The sequence below is a fragment of the Photinus pyralis genome, unplaced genomic scaffold, assembly GCF_008802855.1.
Source record: "Photinus pyralis isolate 1611_PpyrPB1 unplaced genomic scaffold, Ppyr1.3 Ppyr1.4_LG2, whole genome shotgun sequence".
NCBI classification, from domain to species: domain Eukaryota; kingdom Metazoa; phylum Arthropoda; class Insecta; order Coleoptera; family Lampyridae; genus Photinus; species Photinus pyralis.
In genome coordinates this window covers 51289787-51311222 of record NW_022170403.1, presented here as the reverse complement: position 1 = coordinate 51311222, position 21436 = coordinate 51289787, and the positions used below count along the sequence as shown (strand labels likewise).

Here is a 21436-nt window from a genome sequence, read left to right as displayed (position 1 = left end):
ATCCTCAGGTGTGCCCCAGGGGTCTAACCTTGGGCCACTACTGTTCGTCCTCTTTATAAATGACCTATCAACTCAAATACCGTGTACACATCACTTTTATGCCGATGATTTGAAAATTTTTTATGGTATTAATGGGATTAGTGACTGTGAATATTTACAAAGCCAATTACGGATCATTCAAGATTGGTGTGATGCTAACTGTCTTCATTTAAATACATCGAAATGCAAGGTGGTCACATATACAAGAAAATTGCAACCCATTACTTACTTGTACAGATGTGGAGATACTGTTCTTAATCGTGATATTGCTGCTGTGGATTTGGGTGTTACATTTGATAATCAGTTATCTTTTACCACTCATATTCGAAATATCACCAGCTCGGCGATGAAGATGATAGGTTTTATAATTCGCAATACAAAAAGCTTTAAGGACATCTCGTTAATAAAATTACTTTATATCAGTTTTGTTAGATCTAAGCTAGAGTATTGTGCTATAGTTTGGTGTCCGCACTATAAAAATATGAAACATGAAATTGAATCTGTGCAAAGAAGACTATTGAAATATCTCGCATTTAAGTGCGATGGAGTTTACCCTCCTCAAGGGTATGAGAACGCGCTACTCAACGCACGGTTTGAACTTCTTTCTTTGGAAGTTCGGAGGTTAGTTCTTGGACTGACCTTTCTATACAATATAGTGTCGAATAAGGTGGATTGCATTGAGTTGATGTCTTTGATCACATTTTCGGTTCCACTTCATGCCACTCGGAATGTTGTTACCTTTTATTGTAAGAGCGCCCGTACTAATTTAATGTTAAAGTCGCCGATGTTTCACATGTGCAGTACATTCAACAAAATTTCTCGGTTAGGTGATATAAATTTTCACACCCTTAGGGAGTTAAAGCAATTGTTGATTGTTCAATACCATACAATGCATTCATAGTTTTTCATTTTATTAATTTTCTTTTGTTTTGTTTTTGGTTGTTTTGTTATGTAGAACAATAAGGTATTATTATATTAAGATTTAAGCTACTATTTCACTTTTGCACACTTTATTATTTGTAACGTCATATTGTCCTGTAATTGGAATGTTTGTTTTTCTGTTGGGCAATAAAGGGAAATTTAATTTAATTTAATTTAATTTAATTTAATTTAACATTTACCAACTTTCAAAAGTTAAATAGGCGCCAATGGTTTTTATATTTTAGTCAAGTGGGCTGTGATAAATTTCAAAAAAACAAAACAAAATCTATTCGATAATTCGAGGCAACAAAACAATGAAAATAATTACATTAGGTTTAAAATACTGGCCATTGAAAATAGTTGCCATTCTTTCCACAGGCGCATGCGATTTAGATTAAAATATGGAAGTGATCTAAAATAGTACGTAAGTTATTGAACTATAATGGTATAGTTTCAATGGTTACACCTATGCCACTTTTGTGTTCCGTGGCCTGAGTCTGGCCTCTGTTATTCATTTAATGAATCAACAACATTTTCACCAAGCATTTAATTCCCTCCATTAGTTTTAAAGCGCAATGGAACTGCCAAACGCAAACGATCTGACCAGAAAGTTATTGAACGTCCGGTACATGTCAGAATTGAAAATCGAAATAAGACGAAACTCGGCAACCTCGCAACTTTCGAAAAAACACACCGCACACGTGACGGCGATAAACAGTTTATTTTCCTTGGTGAAGTTGGCAATGTCTTCAGTAACTTTTATAAACGTCACCCTAATCGAATTCCTCCCGATTTTTCCTTATTTTTTTTATCACCAAAATCATTGCAAAATGTGTGAAAACTAACTGAGAATTCCCCAAAATATGTGACAAGAAATTGAAAGTGAAACGGTAAGCCTTCCATCTTAGAAACGCAATTTTTTTGGCTTCAATTCAATTTTGACCCTATGTCAAATGAATCGTTTTACAAGGTTAATTTGTTGACAATATCAAAGTTCTTCCTACGATACAATTTTATCATCGTTCTTAATTTAACTACCACAATTTGTTTTAGTTTCATTATCTCACATAAAATGGGGAAAAACAAATTGATTTTTCTATCAGTCCCGACAGGATAGTAAGTTTGTCACTTCCTCTTTGATTAACAATTGTTTGGTGTTTCTGTGAACTGGCATAACAAAAAAAAACGCTGGTGTGTTAATTCGTTTTAATTAGTGAACGCTTTTAATTAATGTAATTAAACGTAGCGGTTCCGCAATGGGATCTGTATGGAAGAGGCTGCAGAGGGTCAATAAGTTAGCCGTTAAGTTTCAGTTTACCGTCTCCTACCATCAGTTGTCATTCGAATTCACACCGAAATGGTAAGTGCACCCATTTTTGTGTTAGAATTAAATGCGATTTTGTCTAGGGAACCGCACAAACTCTCAATCGTCTGGTCGAGGCGATCAAGACGCGTCATCTCGACACCAATGCAGTGGGAGCCCACCCTCCAAAATCCCTACAAGGGTCTCGTCGTTTGGCCCCTACCCGAAAACCACCAGGTCTCCGTGACACTTTTCAAGGACCCCCGGACGAACGAGCTCGAAGACAAAGATTGGACCTTTATCATCGAGGACGTAGGTCGATTTGCGCATTCGCGTCTGTTTACAAAGATAGTGATGAGACGTCAATTTTTGCGATCTAAGAGTGAGCGTTGTTTTTCCTTACGAATTTAGTTTAAGTCTGATCGTTGTCTTCGTAAACCGTTAGGCGATTGACGTGTGGGTCTTTTGTTAATGGCTCGATTTGCGCAGGTCGCATCGACCGGGAAAAGACGACAGCTGGCGATGGCGCAGGTGAATATGCGCAAATATGCGAGCGTGGAGTCGACGCAACATCAGATGCAGTTGAACTTTAAGCCGATGAGTAAAAAAGTCACGTCAGCGAAGCTGGAATGTACGCTATCGTGTGTGTTTTTAAGGGAAGGGAAGGCGACGTAAGTTTTACGTTAGACTGATAACTTCTTGTTTGTTTTGCACTTGCCTTATTATCTGGTTTCACTTGTAATGGGTCAAGCATACTTGATATGAATGTCCTTGTCAGTGGCCAAGAGAGAGAGAGAGGCGAAGTGTTTATTTTTCACTTTCCCACCACATTGTGAACAAGTGACTTTGACCTTTGCTATTCACTTTCGTTGCCAAAACTGGTCTCTGTTTGCTACGCTTAAATAATGAAAATGAATTTTGTTTTGTAATCAAAAAATCAAAAATTTCCCACGACCGGAAGTAAAAATGTTATTATACGTAAATGAAGAGATTTTAAAGTCTGAACATCATTTTTCACGAAAAATACATTTTGACTCCACTGTAGAAGGAATACTATTTTCAGTACTGCGACTGGCTAAAGGCTATACAGGGTGTTTTTTTTTGGGAGTTTGATTGATTCTCATACCATTGGTTGTACAGGGTGAGTCAACGATTGCGCAGAGTAACTTAATGCCTTGAAGATAAGATTTTTTGATTGAGTGCGTTTGTATTATGATATGGTTGAATATTCTCCACATTTTAAAAATATTTGGAATTATACAGGGTGCGCCCACAAAGTAGGGCGCCAAAATGGTACATTTTTTTAAATATATGGTTAATATCCGAAAAATTAGTAGTTTTAAAGATAATTCGATTTGTATGAAAAATTGGGCATTTGCAAGCGTGAGTATATGTATTGTCAAAATTATTACTTAAATTTTGATTCCAGGTTTTATATCTTTTATTCTGGGTCAAGTAAAAATCAAATAAATACATCTACTATGAAACATTAAAAAATAGCTTACAGGGTGTTTTTTTTCTAGATCCAAAGTTACAAAACTTCATATTAAAAAATCTCACTTTTTTTTAATGGAACACCCTGTATATTTTTCTGTCATCTTTTAGCTCTTCCAAAAACTATCAACTTTTGATAATAATGTCCTATACCTATCTGTGATAGTTTTCGAAATATCTTGGTTTTCCTGGTTTTTATATTCTTAAATAAGTTATATGTAATTTACATAATAGTGAGGAGGCCATGCAAAAAAAAGGCAATCTATCTATCTCGTCCAAGAAGAAAATCATATCGATTAATTTATTTTTCAAACAATTTATTTTAAGTCCAAAAACTGAAGAATAAGTAAAAACATTTGACTACAAAGCAAATTTAATTAACTCCTAATGTCATCCACTCAGTGATATTAGTTTAATTTTGTATATTCACCTCGTTATTATGTAAATTAGAACTTATTTAGATTAAAATATTAATACTAGGAAAACCAAGATATTTGTTTGTTTTTACTGTCAAACTTATTCTCCAGTTTTTAAACTTAAATGAATTATTCGAAAAATGAATTTTTTTTTTTGAATATTTTGAAAAATATCAGAGATAGGTATAAGACATTATTATCAAAAGTTGATGGTTTTTGGAAGAGCTAAAAGATGACAGAAAAATATACAGGGCGTTCCATTAAAAAAAGTGAAATTTATTAATATGAAGTTTTGCAACTTTGGACCTACCAAAAAAACACCCTGTAGGCTATTTTTTTTAATGTTTCATAGTAGATGTATTTATTTGAATTTTACTTAACCCAAGTTAAAAGATATAAAACCTGGAATCAAAATTTAAGTAATAATTTTGACAATATACTGACGCTTGCAAATGCCTAATTTTTCTTAAAAATCGAATTATCTTTAAAACTATTAGCTTTTCGGATATTAACCATATAATAAAAATGACGTACAATTACACGTAGAATTCAAAAATGCATTCAAATACAGGGGGTTCTATTTAAAAAAATGTACCAATTTGGCGTCCTACTTTGTGGGCGCACCCTGTATAATTCCAAATATTTTTAAAATGTGGAGAATATTCAACCATATCATAATACAAAAGCACTCTATCGAAAAATCTTATCTTCAAGGCATTAAGTTACTACGCGCAATCGTTGACTCACCCTGTACAGTACATGGTGGTACATAAGAATGAATCTGGGTTAGGGTATGGATATTTGTGAATATATAGTGGCTGCACCCCCGTCCATTTAAAAATAAAGGTAAACAATTAGGGCGTTGGGATAAAATATAAAAATCAAAAAATTTTTCTTTTCTTATTTTTGATTAATTTGATTCAACTTTAATTTATTTTAAGTTAATTAAATTTTGCTTAAAAATTAAGAAGGGAGGGTGGCTTGTTGTTAGCAAAAAACAAATGCTTTAACCTCTTTTTTCTTCATGGCTTTTCAAGAACTTGGTATTGGTTCAAAAGTCAATAAACTAGAGATTTCAATTGCATGCGTGGGGCTCATCAAGAGTGGGACACAATCAAAGGATGTAAAAATACCTATGAATATGATTATATAAAGAAATCCATAGTGTTACCTGACTACCATTCGACGAACTTCAGTTAGGAAGTCCGCGCACATAGGCCATGAAAGTTAAATATAATCAGCGGAATCAAAGTTAAAATTTAATTAAAAGAAATTTACAAATGATTGTAATTAAATCACACCTGCGGGAAAAAAGTAGCGGCAGTCGGCGGAACGGACGGACGGACTCGAGCGCCATCAGAAGATTAAAAGCTTGCTTCTGACCAAGGTCGGCGGTTTCGGAGCGGTCGCAGAGGTTTGACTCGATCGATAACCACACGCAGTCGGTTGAAGAAGCGACTTAGTCCAGAACTCGGTGGGCGGTTACGTCCGGCGAAGCAACTAAAACAGAATTACGGCACACGGTAGCGATGCAAAGCAACAAAGCGTAAATTAATTAGCAGTTGCTACAGGAAATCAAATGCAGGAAAAAGCAATACATCCCTTATGTTTAGCGGAAGAAAGATAGCAAATGCTTATCTCGAGGCTTATCTACAAACTTAATGGAACTGTGAAAATTGCCACTATTCGGGTAAACACCCAAAAGCAAAAAGATCTCTAAACATTGGCTTTACCCATTATAAAATTCGCTCATCTCATGGACGGATCGCCGGTTTCCCAGCCAAAAACTTCCGTCCAAAAACTAAAATTTCCTTATTTAATTGTGCGGCCCCCTGACGTTCTAAAAATCTGGGACATGTTTCAAAATCTATTAGGTGCCGCCAGGAGAGAATGACGTTCACAGAACACGTGATACTGATCTACAATTGTATGTTTTTCGTAGTAAACCGTACGATTGTAGACTGCCATCAAGTGTTCTGTGAGTGACTGACATTCTCTCCTGGCGAGCATTATAGATCTATTAATTATGCCACCCAATCCAATCAGACGAGTTTAATTTAACTACGTTTAATTATACTTAATTAATTGATCGGCGTAAAATTTTCAAATTCGGTAGTGCAGTAATGTCCACTGCGATAATGAAGTACACTGCACGACCTTCGCCTAAGATTAGGAAACTAAAATCTGTTAATAATTAAGCTTAAATCATATATACATAGATATAGCCTCCCATTTATTTATTGTTCTTTTCTTATTCTGGACCATCAACAGGTTTTCCAATTAAAGAGTGATCCGCATAATGTTTTTTAGAGGTGCCCCTACAGAAGGTCTTAAGTTGTTCTATACTACTCCAGTATTTACCTTACGAATTAGGAAAACCTAGGAACTTCCCATGGTCTAATAACACAAGGTATGCCTATAACTGAACGCAAATTCGTCAAGTTCGCGCAGATGACGTTTTTATCCCAATGACGTCACAAGAATCACCGCCAAGTTTGAAAATGGCACACGCTTCATACTTGAATTAGAAGAGCCATTGCAATTACTCAATTAGCGTGTAATACTGATGGATCAATAACTTTGATGGCAATCATCCTTGGAAGTGTCATGTGTAATAATAGATGTGCTCTAAAGTGTTTTTTAATATTGGTTACAGAATTACATGGGCTACATTTTCTAGTCATGTGTGCACAATTGCACTTTAAAATTAAGCTATAATAGTAATCTCTGCCACAGATGAAAAATTCTTACCTCAGCCCAGGTTCGAACACCCGACCTCCTTGCCATGTAGCCCAACGCTCTACTACTGAGCAACACAGTCTGTGTGTACTCTCAATAAGGAGCATCTGTGCCAACATACCTAACAGAGACAGGGATATATTTTGCACCATGTAGTGTACTTAACCACCAGGTTCTACGCTAACTTCACACTACTACACTTGTTTGTTTAATAATGATCGCAATTATTAAGATTGTGAAAGCTCAGAAATTTAAGTCGAAATAAATTACATTACAAAAATAAACTTTGGAAATGCTAGTTCACCGAATAAAAATAGAAATAGGCTGGGAAAAAAAGAACTTGCCAATAAAAAAAACCAGCCGTCAAATTAATATCAAATTGTGTTGCAAAATTAAATGTTTGTAATGATGTGAATGCGTATGATAAAATTATAACATCACAAAAAGTAGCATGTAGACTTCTAGAGGTAATAAATAGGTTAAAAACAAGTTTCGGGAAAAATGGGTCAGGTAAGCAGGTACTTACCAAGATTGTAAGAAAGGGTGAAATATACAGGATGTAACTCATCTTTGGTGCAATAAACTCCTTTTGTTAAAAGCAAGATGGAAAATTACATGGCCTTGTAGGCAAATTTAACTAAAAACAAGATACGTGGAAATTATTGAATCGCCACCACGGAGTTATTATACTATATTCAGATGGACTGCTAATGCTGAATTAACAAATGACACCTACATGGGGGCCGCCATGATGTGCACTCACTTGGCGCGAAATTCAAATCAACTAATAAACAAGCATTAACCTCACGTTTTCTAAATAAATTACTGTGACACGTCATTTTCCAAGGCTGCAATAGTCTCAAAACTTGAGCACTAGGAAAATTCCCCTAGAAAATAACTAAAATGTGCACATCATGGCGGCGCCCATGCTAGGGCCATTTCTACCTCTATGCAACTGTTTGATCAGCAGTCCATCTTAATTTATAAGTTCGTGATCGCCACTCGTTTATCGCACATAGATTTTAAACTGAAGAGCTTTGATTAGCGTAATCCCGCTCCTGCAAGATAGGTAACCCGCCCCTGGTTTCGGGGTTTCGAGCCTACAATTGAATGTCGAAGACAATCACGGAATTAGGTGTCGTGGCTCAATTTTGACTACAGTTTTTTACCACCCCCGTGACTGCTTCATTCACGGAGAAAATTGTTAGTTACAAACAACAAGTCAGTACATACATCAAACGAATCTGTAATTTCCACATATTAAAATAAAATGATCAAAACTTATATGAGTGTTACTTCAGGGACAAGACCAAGTAATCAACATCAATAAACATAAATTAAGCAAGCATTACACCAATACCGGAAATACCTCAAAAGTAAATTTAAGATACAATTTAAGCATTTTTATTAAATAATTAATTAATCTCAATTTTCCAATATTTGAGGTTAGGACTGAGATTTTGAAAAACTCTCTTTGGATGTTATTTGGCTACTTTTTCGGCTACTTTTTCATACAGAAAAAGTCATATCATTCATTTTGATTTTTTTCAGGATTTTGGATCATAGTGTCAAAACTAGCCCCCTGGCGGAGAAGGATTCAACTAGATTAACTATATTTTGGTTGATTCTCATTGCCCAAGGAATGCTCTTTTCAACGATACCAAATTTGTTACAATCGGTCAAACGGTTAAGAAGTTAAAGCAGGTTATTGCAAAAACAATTGAACGCCCCACACCATCTTTGTTTTTGAAATAACTGAGTTTTTGTTTTTACGAAAATGATAGATAAATTGGTTCTCTTTAAAAATGTGAAAAAAGATTGTTTAGTTTAATATGCGAAATTTAAAGAAAATGCAATTATAAAATTTAAAATGGCAGTTACGCCCTCTGATGGTCATCTCTAGAACTTGAAAATATTTTCCAGCGATTCTTCATAACCGATTTACTCAATAATTTTTTTTTACCCCTAAGTCATACGATGAACGGTTCCCGAGATATGGCCAAGGAACAGTCTTATTGGGTCACCCGGTACATATTGAATTGAAGAGCATTTTTTATTACGAATACAACGATATACAGTACTAAAAGAAATAAAAGTTGGAAACTCTGGCGGGATCACATCTTCTCTAATTAATTACGTCCTTCCCAGACGTCTTAAAAATTCGGGATCGGTGTCAAAAATGCAAGTTTTTTAAGGGCGCACCTAGCGGATGTAATCTCGACTTAATAGGAGGCTGTTAACTGTAACTCATTCAACTAATTACGGTTTATTATAGGTATTTATCCACTTCAGCAATGCCCTTTTGTTTTGTGAGGTTAAGCGGCGTAATCTGTTTTCACTTTGATATTTGAGTAATTAACCGACTTCTCTCTTTCCTTAGCAAGAGAGCTTTCGGAGGCTATAAAATAACATTTCAGTTTCCAAAATTAAAGGCAATTTTTTACTTCACCTCTTTCCCGATTGAACGATTCCAGTATAATCTGCATGATATTTTTGTAAATATTGTGTTGAACCAATACTGGTAGAAAATATTTTGTTTTTATTGCCGCAAAATTGTTTACTCTGAATTTTGGCGGTCTGGAAGGCAAAGACATTTTTTCCTTGTGTTTATTAAGAACCGTTTACCTCTTTACCGGTAAGAAAGGAATCTTAATTTTCAGAGACGAAGATATGCAGTCCATGGCGTCTCTAATGTCGGTGAACAACAACAGCGACATTGCGCCACTCGAAGATTTCGAAGATGAAGATTTTTCGCTTAGTGACAATTCCATGAAAAATAGTATAAACGAAGTGACGCAACAAATGCAACAAATGACGAACAGTCTGTCCGGTTCCGATTTTGCGAGTACTCCCATTAGTGGTAATACTGATCCGTTCAAATCTGACCTTTGCGATTAAAGTGCGAAATTTTAGTAAATAGTATACAGTCGTTGACTCGTGATGACAAAACCCCCACGGTGGAAACATTCTCACCTCTCTCCGATAAACCAAAGATACCCTACCAGATACCCCCGCCTAAGCAGAGCGATTTCAATCAGAGCGAGACCGATCCCTACTCCGATTTGTGCTCGGAGCAGCTGGAGAAGTTGGATAGCTTAGAGGAGGAGTGCGAGAACGACGTCGTGTTACCGGCGCGGCCGAAAAACGTCAATCTGAAGCTGCAGCCGCTCGAGCTCAAGATTAACGAACCGAAAGAGACGATCAGCATTAAACCGCAACAGCAGAAGCTGACCACGCCGGGTCAGGATCTGTTGGAATGGTGCAAGGAGATGACGAAGAATTATTCCGGTGTTAAAGTTACCAATTTGACGACGAGCTGGAGGAATGGCATCGCTTTCTGCGCGCTGATTCACCATTTCAAGCCCGAATTAATGTAAGTAATGTCATCTAATGTGGTGCTGTGATCAAGATTCGCTATATCGTTTCTAACGCTAAATTTTGTTTTTAGCGATTTCGACTCGCTATCGCCTCACGAGGTTAGGTCCAACTGCAAGAAGGCCTTCGACGCGGCGGACACGTTGGGGATACCTCGCGTCATCGAGCCCTCCGACATGGACATGCTGGCAGGTAAACACCTCGAAAGCCCCCGGCATAACTACGTCGCATTTCAGTTCCAGATAAGCTGGCGGTCATGACTTACCTGTACCAGTTACGCGCGCATTTCACGGGGCACGAGCTGGAGGTGCAACAGATCGGTAAGACTACCGAGGAAAGTAGTTACATGATCGGTCGATTTAATACGGACAATGACACTGATGTGACAAAGCAGCTGTTCGGCCAGGAGATCATGAATTTGAGGAAGGCGAAACAGCAGCAGGTAACACAGGTTTGAATTATAAAATTAAACAATTTTTACCATCCGCGCGTTAGTAAGGGAGGTATTGGATTGGGTTAAAACATGACCCCCCACACTTTATTGACGGCTGAACCCATTGCAACCAAGTTTGGTACACATTTTCTTAAGACATAAAAGGGATCCTCAGTATTACCATCACATTTTTAACGACCATTTATTTTAATCTTACAAAATACATTTTATTTATTTACAAAAAAAGCATCAAATTCATGTCTTGGTCATTGGAATAATGCTCTTAATCGTGTTCCCAACGATATCAGTGCAAGAATTAAGATTTTGACATGTTTTGATCAAAATCCATCTGGTCGCCTTAAATAGATCAAACTCATGTTTTGGTCATTGAGATAATGCTCTTGGTCTTTTTCCCAACGATCTTGGTGTATAAATAACGATTTTGACATGTTTTGATCGAAATCCACGTGGTCGCCACAAATAGATCAAATTCATGTTTTGGTCATTGAGATAATGCTCTTCGTCTTTTTCCCAACGATCTTGGTGCATAAATAACGATTTTGACGTATTTTGATCAAAATTCATGTGGCCTCAGAAAAATAATTTAACATCTTTGAATCACACACATACGGATATGAAATGTGCACGTGGATGTACTCTTTCAGTATCAAGATAATGCGTTTGAAAACTTTTACAACTCCAAATTTATGTGTAAAGAATAATTTTGGGTACATTTTGCTCTAAAACTTTTGACCTATACCACAGAAAAGAGCTATATTGAATTGTTACACTTCTAAAAGTCATAGGCAATAATCTAGCGAAAGTCCGAACTCTATACATGATCTAGGAAATGAAATATGTTGGTTTCTATTATATTGACCTGCAGCTTTTCCTGTTCCCGATTTACTAGAAGTCCCATAACTTTTGTTCCTGTTGAACCAGTTTCCTGAAAATCAATAGCGCCCGTCCTTAATGTCCAAAGTACCCGTACACCAAATTGCACACGGACGGACGAACGGACGACAATACAAAACTATAAAGGATCTGAGGATCCTTAATAAATTACATTGCAAGAATAAATTTCGAAAATGGTAGTTCACCGAGTACAAAGATAAATATAGGCCGGGGGAAAAAAGAACCAACCAAGAAAAAACCAGCCTACAAATGAATATTAAACTGTATTGCAAAGTGAACATTAAAATATCATGATAAATTCATATGGTTTGGATATTGGATGACCAGTCCAAATATCCCGGTGCTCTTTTGGTTGCTCTGACCCTTGTATGAAAACATGCGAAAATACAAATTCGAAAAGATAGTTTTGAAACTCTAAAGCGACCGCCCGTTAACAACACATCTTGCGGCGACTGCTGATAACCAAATTTCATCAGCCTTATTAATCCTCATGCATTTCTTTAAATCAGTCTGTGAAACATCCAAATTCGATTGAATTAATGAGACTCGAATTTAAGTGAAGTGTGTTATAGGTGGCGAGAGTGGCCGAAGGTAAAAGGGAAACGCCCGAGCGGGAGAAGGAGAAAATCATCAACAAAGAGAATCAAATAAATCAAAATTCGGAGACCGGTCCGCCGGAAAAGCTGCGTCTATCGTTGACAATTACGGACTCGTCCGATAATTTCAAGGAGCCGAAGGAGAAATCGCCGACGTCCGTTAAGGACGTGAAGGAAATCATTTTGGCGAGCTCGAAAAATATTCTAGGTAAAGTTTTGTCGCCTTCGAAAGATAAGCTCGCCCAAAATGTGAATAGTAAAAAAGTTGAGGTTAAGAAACCGATCTTGATGACGAGGCGGGAACTGTGCGATCCGTTCGGCTCAGATGACGAGGACGAGAATCCTGGCGTCGAGGTGAACGGGGTTTGCGACGATCACGTTAGCGAGAAAGACGGCGGCGGTGAAAATAAAAGTCCCGAACTGCCGATTCCGAATTCTGTAAGTACCGTGTTTTGCATGGTTTTTGATTTTAAGCGGAGGGATATGCAGGTGATTCACAAAGTATGTCAGATGCTGCAATATGTGAATCTTCTGAATATCGTCATTTTTGTTCCAGTATAATCTGCATGATGTTTTTGTAAACTTTGTGTTGAACCAATACTGGTAGAGCAAACTTTGTTTTTATTGCCGCAAAATTCGTGTATAGAGTTTTGACGGTCTGGAAGGCAAAAACATTTCCGCAAAGGCCCAATTCCTCTAACCAATTTTAAGTTTCTAACGCAAATCTGTGTGTAAAGGTTTGGCTGCGTATTAAACTTTTTTTTACACGTGTTGCGCAGCACTTGCTAACAAGGCATACTGAGCAAAAGGAACGCGCTAGGCAATTGCTTGAGCAGATTAAGCGTGACGGACCTACATCGCCGACGAAGGTAGGCTCGGTCGTTTCGTTGTACGCCCACCAAGTTTAATTGCGATTGTCCACTAGGCCATATCGGAGGACGAGCGACAGGCGCAACTGCGCGAGCGCGCCCGGCAAATTATAGCGAAGGCGCGGAAAGGTTCGACGCCGACGACCGAAATAATTCGTGCCTCTAGTCCGGAGATTGTCCGAAGTGGTGCGGACGCCGACGAGCGATTAGGAAAAATGTCAGAAGAAATCGGTGAGTATGTTTCCATTGAACATATTGCTGTGTGCCACTACGCCACCAAAAATTCAAATTAAAATGGAAACTTTAAAACAAAATCCCTGAAGGAAAGACAAGTTTGGACATAATACCCCGCAACAGGCGGTCAAACAAAATAAGAAAATTTTAAAATGACTTAGTTTTTTTAAGAATCCAAATAAGCTGCGCGTAAAAGGTTTGCGATAATCAGGCGCACTTATCTACGACACAAAACCACTCGCTGACAGTTTCATGAAACTTCACTTTTTCTGCGACCGGAACAGTTATAGTTCGAGAACCCCGTTCTCACGCGTACATTTCATAATAATTATTGTAAGTAAAGCATTCAGGGCCTACAAACATAGTAGTAGTACATAGAATTAAAACTCTCTTCAGGAAGAACTTTACAACCACCAAGACTGACTGTCTTTCACCAAAAAGCCCCGTTCAACGTCTGCTACGCCTATTATAAAACATTCTTCACTTCCATTCCTTCTGATCCTACTTCTTTATCATTTTGTCAAAGTTCACCAGCAAAACTTCGAAAGAAAGACCCCCCAGCACCCCCTCTTGTATCAAACAAATATGCGTCTTCGATAAAGTAACACCTGTTTATCTACAAATTATATAATTAACTCCCACAACGAACTTGTTATTGCAAGACCGGATGAAAATGAGATAAACTTAAAAAGCAAGCCAATCATTTCCAGATCTCCCCAATCTTTCTTAACGTAATCTAACTGAACAATAAATCACATCAAAATACAAGGCAATTATTTAAGCAAAATTAAGCATCTTACAATTCTAATACAAATCAACATTGATATGATAGAATTTGTGTTCAATCCAAATTAACAACCACATTTAACCTTAAAAAGATTGAAAATGAAATCATACAGGATGATCCATCATAATCAAACAAATTGCAATTAGGATTTCTTCCGATCAGTACAAGAAATCTAATAATAAAAAAGTAGTACCACCTCTCATTCTGTTGTCTGCATTCTTTGAGATTACTATCTTCTATTTAGATTTGGAAAAAAACGGTAACATACCATCTTCGAAGTCGCCGACGCGAATCCTGGCCGATTCTAGTCCTAGCATTAAGGAAAAGTCGCCCGATAAGTTACCGGAAGATTTGGGGTTGACAGGGGTTAGAATCCGACTCGCGTGTTATCCCACGGTCTAAGCTGTCTAATTTCAGATTGACGTCCAGAACTGGATCGATCAAGAACTGGAAGATCTCGAACGCGAACAAAGTGCCATCGATACTCAAGCTGCCACGTTAGAGAAGCAGCTGCGCGACGTCATGGAGGCGCCGCACAGCAACAGCGAGGTCGAGGACGCCCTCATGACGCAATGGTTTACGCTCGTAAATAAAAAGAACGCGTTGCTAAGGCGGCAGATGCAGTTGAATATCTTGTAAGTTGTCGGCGTTGATCGCCTGTAATTAACGTTTTTTCGTCAGAGAGAAGGAAAGTGATTTGGAGCGAAGGTACACGATGCTAAATCACGAGCTTCGGATGAGCCTGTCGATTGAGGACTGGCGCAAGACCGACGAGCAGAGGGCGCGCGAAGCGCTGCTGCTTGAGGAATTAGTTCAAATTGTAAATAAACGAGACGAGTTAGTGCATCATCTTGATAGTCAAGAAAAGGCGTAAGTATACGTCTCAACCTCTTCTCATTTGTCTCCCCCTTTTTTATTCATCTATTCCTTTGTCACCTACTATGGTGTAATCTATTACCAACTTCCCTTTGGTATAAGCTTCCCATCGATATTAATTTTCCTTTATTTTATTATTAATCCACCAAGCTTTCTTTATCAAACCGAAACTGACTTTACCTTATTAACAAAAATAGATAGGTCCTTACGGACCTATCGGCGCCGTTTAATTAACGTACGCCTTTTTTTTGTTGTTTACCGTATAGAATTTTTTTAAAATTATTTTATTATTTTTTTGTTTCTTTATGTGGTTTACTGTTTGTCAATTTTTTTTAAATTTTTTTTATTTTTTTTGTTATTTTTTTGCTTAATGGTTGTTACAATTTTCTAAAACGGGAAAAGAAATTTGATTCGGTTTAAAAAAGCATCGATATGTCAATGGTCAATCTCATTACATAGGTTGGTAAATTCAAGACTGCGCTAGAGTGAGTATATTTTGCACAGATATCGCCGAAAAGAGGGGTATTACACGTTTGTGTATTAATTTTTGCAGATGTAATCTACGTTCGGCGCAATACGATTTTTGCACAATTTAATTAGATAAACCTACCTACCGCGCACTTTTCATTTTACCGCTCTACTGCAAGAAATAGTCTAAAATGATTTATGTTTTTCGTTTGTCAGATGTCAACACGCACTATGAGGTTTGAACAAAGACAATTTCTCAGTTTCAGTTTTGGTACAGTAAGAAAATTATATTGAGCAGACTAAATTGACAATTTTTTCAAAGTTGTGGAATATTTTGTATTTTGGAAATGAATCGAAATTTTCAAAAAAAAGTCACTTTCCATAAGTGATGTTTCCAAAAAACAAAATATTCGTCACAATTTTGAAAAAATTGTCAATTTACTCTGCTCAATATAATTTTCATACTGTACCAAAACTGAAACTGAGAAATTGTCTTAGGCCCGGTTGTATAATGTCAGTTTAAACTTCAGTTTATAGTTGAATTGTGGGTTAAAGGATTTGATTGGCTAATATTTCACAAGCTGGCCAATCGTATTTCTCAAATCTGTCGGTTAAACCAAACTGAAGTTTAACCGGACATTGTACAACCGGGCCTTAGTTGAACAGTGAACAGTGCGAGGCGAAGCCGAGCTATGGATCGTAACAAATCGGAGCGAGGCGAGAGCCGCCGGAACCCAGCGTACATATGTCTCATCATACCCAAAAAGTGTTCCCAAAATTAGAAAAACTTATCTTGTCGAATCCCTGTCTGCACATAAGATTTTTTAATTTTGGGAACACTTTTTGGTTTTGATGAGACATATGTACGCTGGGTTCCGGCGGCTCTCGCATCGCTGTGATTTGTAACGGTGCATAGCTCGGCTGCGTCTCGCACTGTTCGCTGTTCAACAAAGACAATTTCTCAGTTTCCGTTTTGGTGTGGTAAGAAAATGCTATTAAGCAGACTGAATTGATATTTTTTTGAATTTGTGAGGAATATTGCTTATGAAAACATCACCTATACAAAGCGACTTTTTTGAAAATTTCTATTCAACTTGTTGCATCCAGATCTGCACATAATTCACATAAGATTTTAAATACTGTTAGCACTTTTTGGTTTTGATGAGACATACGCTCGGCTCCGGCGGCTTCGCCGCCTCACCTCACTCTGATTTGTCGCGGTCCATAGCTCGGCTTCGGCTCGCACTGATCACTGTTCCACAAAGACAATTTCTTGGTTTCAGTTTGGTAATGTAAGAACATAATATTGAGCAGACTGAATTGACAATTTTTTTGAATTTGTGAGGAATATTTTTGTTTTTTTGAAACATCACCTATATTAAATGCCTTTTTTTGAAAATTTCTATTCAGCTTGTTCAATCCAAATTTGCACATAAGATTTTTAAAATTTTATTATCATTTTTTGGGTTTGATGACAAATACGCTCGGCTCCGGTGCCGCCTCGCCTCGCTCTGATTTGTAACGGTCCATAGCTCGGCTTCGCCTCGCACTGTTCACTGTGCTACAAAGACAATTACTCAGTTTCAGTTTTGGTACAGTAAGAAAATTATATTGATCAGACTGATTGGACATCTTTTTTTGAATTTATGAGGAATATTTTTGTTTTTTGGAAACATCGCTATGCAAAGTTTTTTGAAGAATGTGAAGAATATCGTTTACGAAAACATCACCTATACAAAGTGATTTTTTTTGAAAATGTCTATTCAATTTGTTGAATCCAGATCTGCACATAATTGCACATAAGATTTAAATTTCGTTATCACTTTTTGGTTTTGATGAGACATACGCTCGGCTCCGGCGGCCTCGCCTTGCTCAGATTTTTAACGGTCCATAGCTCGGCTTCGCCTCGCACCTTTCACTGTTCCATAAAGACAATTTTTCAGTTTCAGTTTTGGTAATGTAAGAAAATGATATTGAGCAGACTGAATTGACAATTTTTTTTAATTTGTAAAGATTTTTGTTTTTTGAAAACATCAACTATATAAAGTGCCTTTTTTTGAAAATTTCTATTCAACTTGTTCAATCCAAATCTGCACATAAGATTTTTTAATTTTGTTATCACTTTTTGGGTTTGATGAGAAATATGCTCGGCTCCGGCGGCTTCGCCGCCTCGCCTCACTCTGGTTTGTAACGGTCCATAGCTCGGCTTCGCCTCGCACTGTTCACTGTTCTACAAAGACAATTTCTCAGTTTTGATAATTTTCAAAAAAATTCGTCCGCAGGTATAGCAATTATAATTTACCACGGCGCCGTCGTCCGAGTTACCTCCTCGAGGTAAACGGAAAAAGAAAGAGAAAACTTGCCCGCAGGTACGTACGCCGATTTCGACCTCGAATCTCTCCGCCGAAACGCGCTATTCAATAACTCCGGTTTTTCACCTCTCACCCCCCTCCGGATCCGGACCCCTTTAGGATCTTTGACTTAGTTTTCGAGTTACGAATTTTTTTCTAAAATTTTCAATTTTTTCGCTTCTTATGGCAGCTACCCCGACGGGTGCCGCGGGAATTTTCTTAACCCCACCGAAAGTCGCGCCGACTATCTAAACTCCCCGAACCGGCGTCCCGACTCCCTAACCTCAACCGTATGGAAACGGCAAATTTTTATCCGCGCCGGCGCACCTCGACGACGATGCTCCACAGCCGCTCCGGGACATTTTTCGTCTACAGATTTCTCAGAATCGATCCGAAATCGTCTCAAAAAGGTCCGATAAAATTTTCATCAAAATCGCTGCATTTTAAAAGAAATTAAAAATGAAAATCGAGTAAACGGTTGAGTTCCTTATTTAAGGATCGAAAAACCGAAGCGGGTTTTTCGATCCTGTCAACAACAATTCAGTTCGTACCAACACTTCACACACACGGGCCAAGGTGAAAAAAAAAACTTCTACTCAACACATTTCCCTCTCTTGTTCCATCTTCAATTCCACTTTTTTTTTTAGTTAAAAAAATTCTTATTTAAAACGCAACACCGGTGACTACATCTATTTACAAAATTAATTAACTTGTTAGCCATCAGCTCAACTCTTATCTACCACATGAGATAAACTTTTTAAATATTACACAAATGATTTTCTCCTTTACTCTTCCATCACCTTCGTTTCCTATCGCTGCTGTTTTTAGCATTTAACTCTCTATCAAAAAAATAGTTAAAAAAATACAAAAGGCCCTTAATAATGCTCTACAATTTCAGGATCGAGGATGACGACTTGATAGAGCACGATTTATCGCAAATGGACCTTCAGCGGAAAGAAAAATGTGTCATTCAATAAATCGGCGTGTACAGTTTTTTTATTATTTTGAAAAGACATAGCTTTAATGTATTTTAGTTAGGCTAATTTATTAACGAAGGACATTGAATGTTATTTATTTATTACTAAAAAAACTATATTTTTCGGCAGTGTCGAACGGTAAGTACGCCTTGTGTAAGCTTTAACTATTAGTGCAATATAATTGTTCCTCTTTACTTTCGGATCCAGTTGTGAGTCGCGTTTCGCTCGGAATTCAAGGCGAACATATTAATTTCGAATCTCAATTAGGTTGTACTGCATTAATTGGCGGAAACGAATTCAGGGTGTTGTGGAACTGTACATATCGACTATGTACAATACTTATATGTGATACATACATCGGTTTGAATTCCGGACAAAGCGAAAACGCGCATTGGTTGTTGCGCTTTTCGTTCTTTTACTTTTGCCATTGTTAAATGTCAACTAATCGTTTAAAGAAATCTCATTTCTTTAAGTTGAAGTGTAGTATTTATTAATCTAACATTCTCGTTAGCTTACATAATTGTAATATAAATTTTTGTATGTGCATATTTGTAATGGATAAATTCATGACATACTTCACTTTGTGTAAATAGTTTATGTGTACTAAAGTGTGCAAATCTACGGATTTGTTCTTAACTGATGTAATATTGTGTGATCAAAATAAAATAGAATTATGTCTCGGGTTTTTAGGGTGCTTACAAAATTGACCATCAATTGTATAAGATTTTGTATGTAGTGTAGCTTTTTTTAGCTGCAGCTTCAATCGCAGTACATGTATGCATGGGGAGAACTGGTGATCACCCCCTGCCATAACACAGACACGAGAATTAAATCCAACATCTCAAGTTGTATAATAAAAATCATACAATCGGGCCAAATGCAGTTAAACAAATTAATAAAAACGAAACGCAAGAGACACATCAAAATGGTTACACCAGTCTCGGCTACCATTAATTTAGAACGGACAAGCACAGGTGACAAAGGAAGCTGTATTCATGTTAAAGTCAAATATCACGCTAACAAATAAATCCTAAACCAGAGAAATTAGAGGACCCCCTTGCAAGAGCTGCATTCACTGATATACATTCACATGAATGCATAAATAAATAGGTAAGTACTTAATAAAACAATATAAATAGGCATGATCACCTGTTCAGTATAATAAATAAATATGATTCTGTAAGGGTACAAAACAAAAGCTTGAAGCACGCTATGCTTTAATAATAGTTATCTACATAAAAGTCAGGAAAATGACACATTACTGGCAAAGAAATATTGAAATATGATTAATTAGTTCTTGAGGTCACTGATAAAAAAACACTACAACACATTCGGCTTAAAGAAGTTGAGATCTTTAGGCGTTTATAGTTTGTCAAAATAAGGTATCTCTTACATTTTTTGGAGAGTCGTGTGATACGGCGTGATTATCTGAGGTTACAGTATTGCAACCGTTGATATGCCTTGCTGTCATGTGGAATTCGCAGCATAAACTCACAATTACTCCACGTAAACTTGATTTATAGCCACCAATGAATTTGATGGATAAGTGAGGTTGGTTGATTTTGTGGAAAGGCGACCACCTCTAATTACTGTAGAGTGTGTTTTACTTTGTGAAAAGCGAATTCGCGCTTAGAAATGAGACAGGGTTAAGTTACTCTACTTGTAATTTAACGTTGGGTGAATATTGTTTTTGTAGGACACTTGTAAATCATTGTGGGGTGCACTTATTCCGTGTTAGGCGGGTCAATACTAGACTAGAGATAGATCAAATATCTGAAAATTAGAGTGTATTATTTTCGGAGAAATTTCCTGCTAATACACGTTAGCTAGTTAAGTTCTTGTAAAACAAATGCGTAAAGCGCGAATTAAAATTTGGATGACCCTCAATGACAAGGGACAAGTTGCGAGTTGGAAACTATTACGGTAAATATGAACAATAGCGCGTTTTAAACGCGCGAATTTAAATTCTGTGACCTAGTGACTCAAGAAAAATGACTTTGAAAGTCATGTTATTTTTGACACGTCTGAAGCGGTTAATTGTGCGCAAATAATACTTTCTATATACGACAGCTATACAGTCGCCATCGACTTACCTAATTTTAAGTGACCGTAAACTTTAACTGCCAATCAAAGGTGCCATTCATTATAAGAGCCGTTCCGGTTGATAATAATTATATGAAACGGATAATAATCTTTGCACTTCAAGATTATGGAAAGTTGCTTTATGAAATAGGCCGCTGGTCGCGCTCACTTGTACCCAAGCTTACTATCGGAAAGAGAACGCAAATAACACACTTAGTGAATTGGAAAAGCAAAAGAGTTTATTGAATAATTGTTCAGAAGTGTAAAATGAATCAAAAAGCCAAAGAATTCCTACAAATTTAGACAAAATGCATTTAAAGTCGTGAAAAGAACCGAGGCGAAGAACATTCCGAATCATTGTTCGCAAAGGGTAAATATAGGTGAAAAATTCGGACCAATATCTACAATATACAAAAATTAACAATCCGAGGAAGTAACTTGAATTTTAATAATTTGAATCTGTAGTGTGCTTATAACCCCCAGGTTCTACGCTAACTTCACACTACAGGAATGCGGAACTACAGTCAACCGGACAACGTTTAAAAATGGCCACCCGAATGA

The 21436-nt window shown here is 37.1% G+C and overlaps 1 protein-coding gene across 5 annotated transcripts; it reads left to right on the top strand.

The window, feature by feature from the left end:
* The first annotated feature begins 1702 nt into the window (after window positions 1–1702).
* LOC116162887 (EH domain-binding protein 1) lies at window positions 1703–19478 on the top strand. Of its 5 annotated transcripts, none has more exons than XM_031476644.1 (16): window positions 1703–1850; window positions 2014–2076; window positions 2207–2320; window positions 2368–2575; window positions 2753–2934; window positions 9573–9772; window positions 9826–10285; window positions 10361–10479; window positions 10524–10729; window positions 12208–12669; window positions 13011–13100; window positions 13157–13331; window positions 14366–14487; window positions 14539–14756; window positions 14803–14991; window positions 18715–19478. In XM_031476644.1, exons 2-16 carry the CDS (start codon window positions 2033–2035, stop codon window positions 18791–18793), a joined length of 2868 nt encoding a protein of 955 aa, XP_031332504.1. In that variant the 5' UTR covers window positions 1703–1850; window positions 2014–2032; the 3' UTR covers window positions 18794–19478. The 5 variants fall into 5 exon arrangements, with proteins under 5 accessions (XP_031332504.1, XP_031332503.1, XP_031332507.1 ...); XM_031476643.1 differs by having other exon boundaries at window positions 10524–10738; XM_031476645.1 differs by having other exon boundaries at window positions 1706–1850; window positions 2014–2151; window positions 10524–10738.
* Window positions 19479–21436: the final 1958 nt, after the last annotated feature.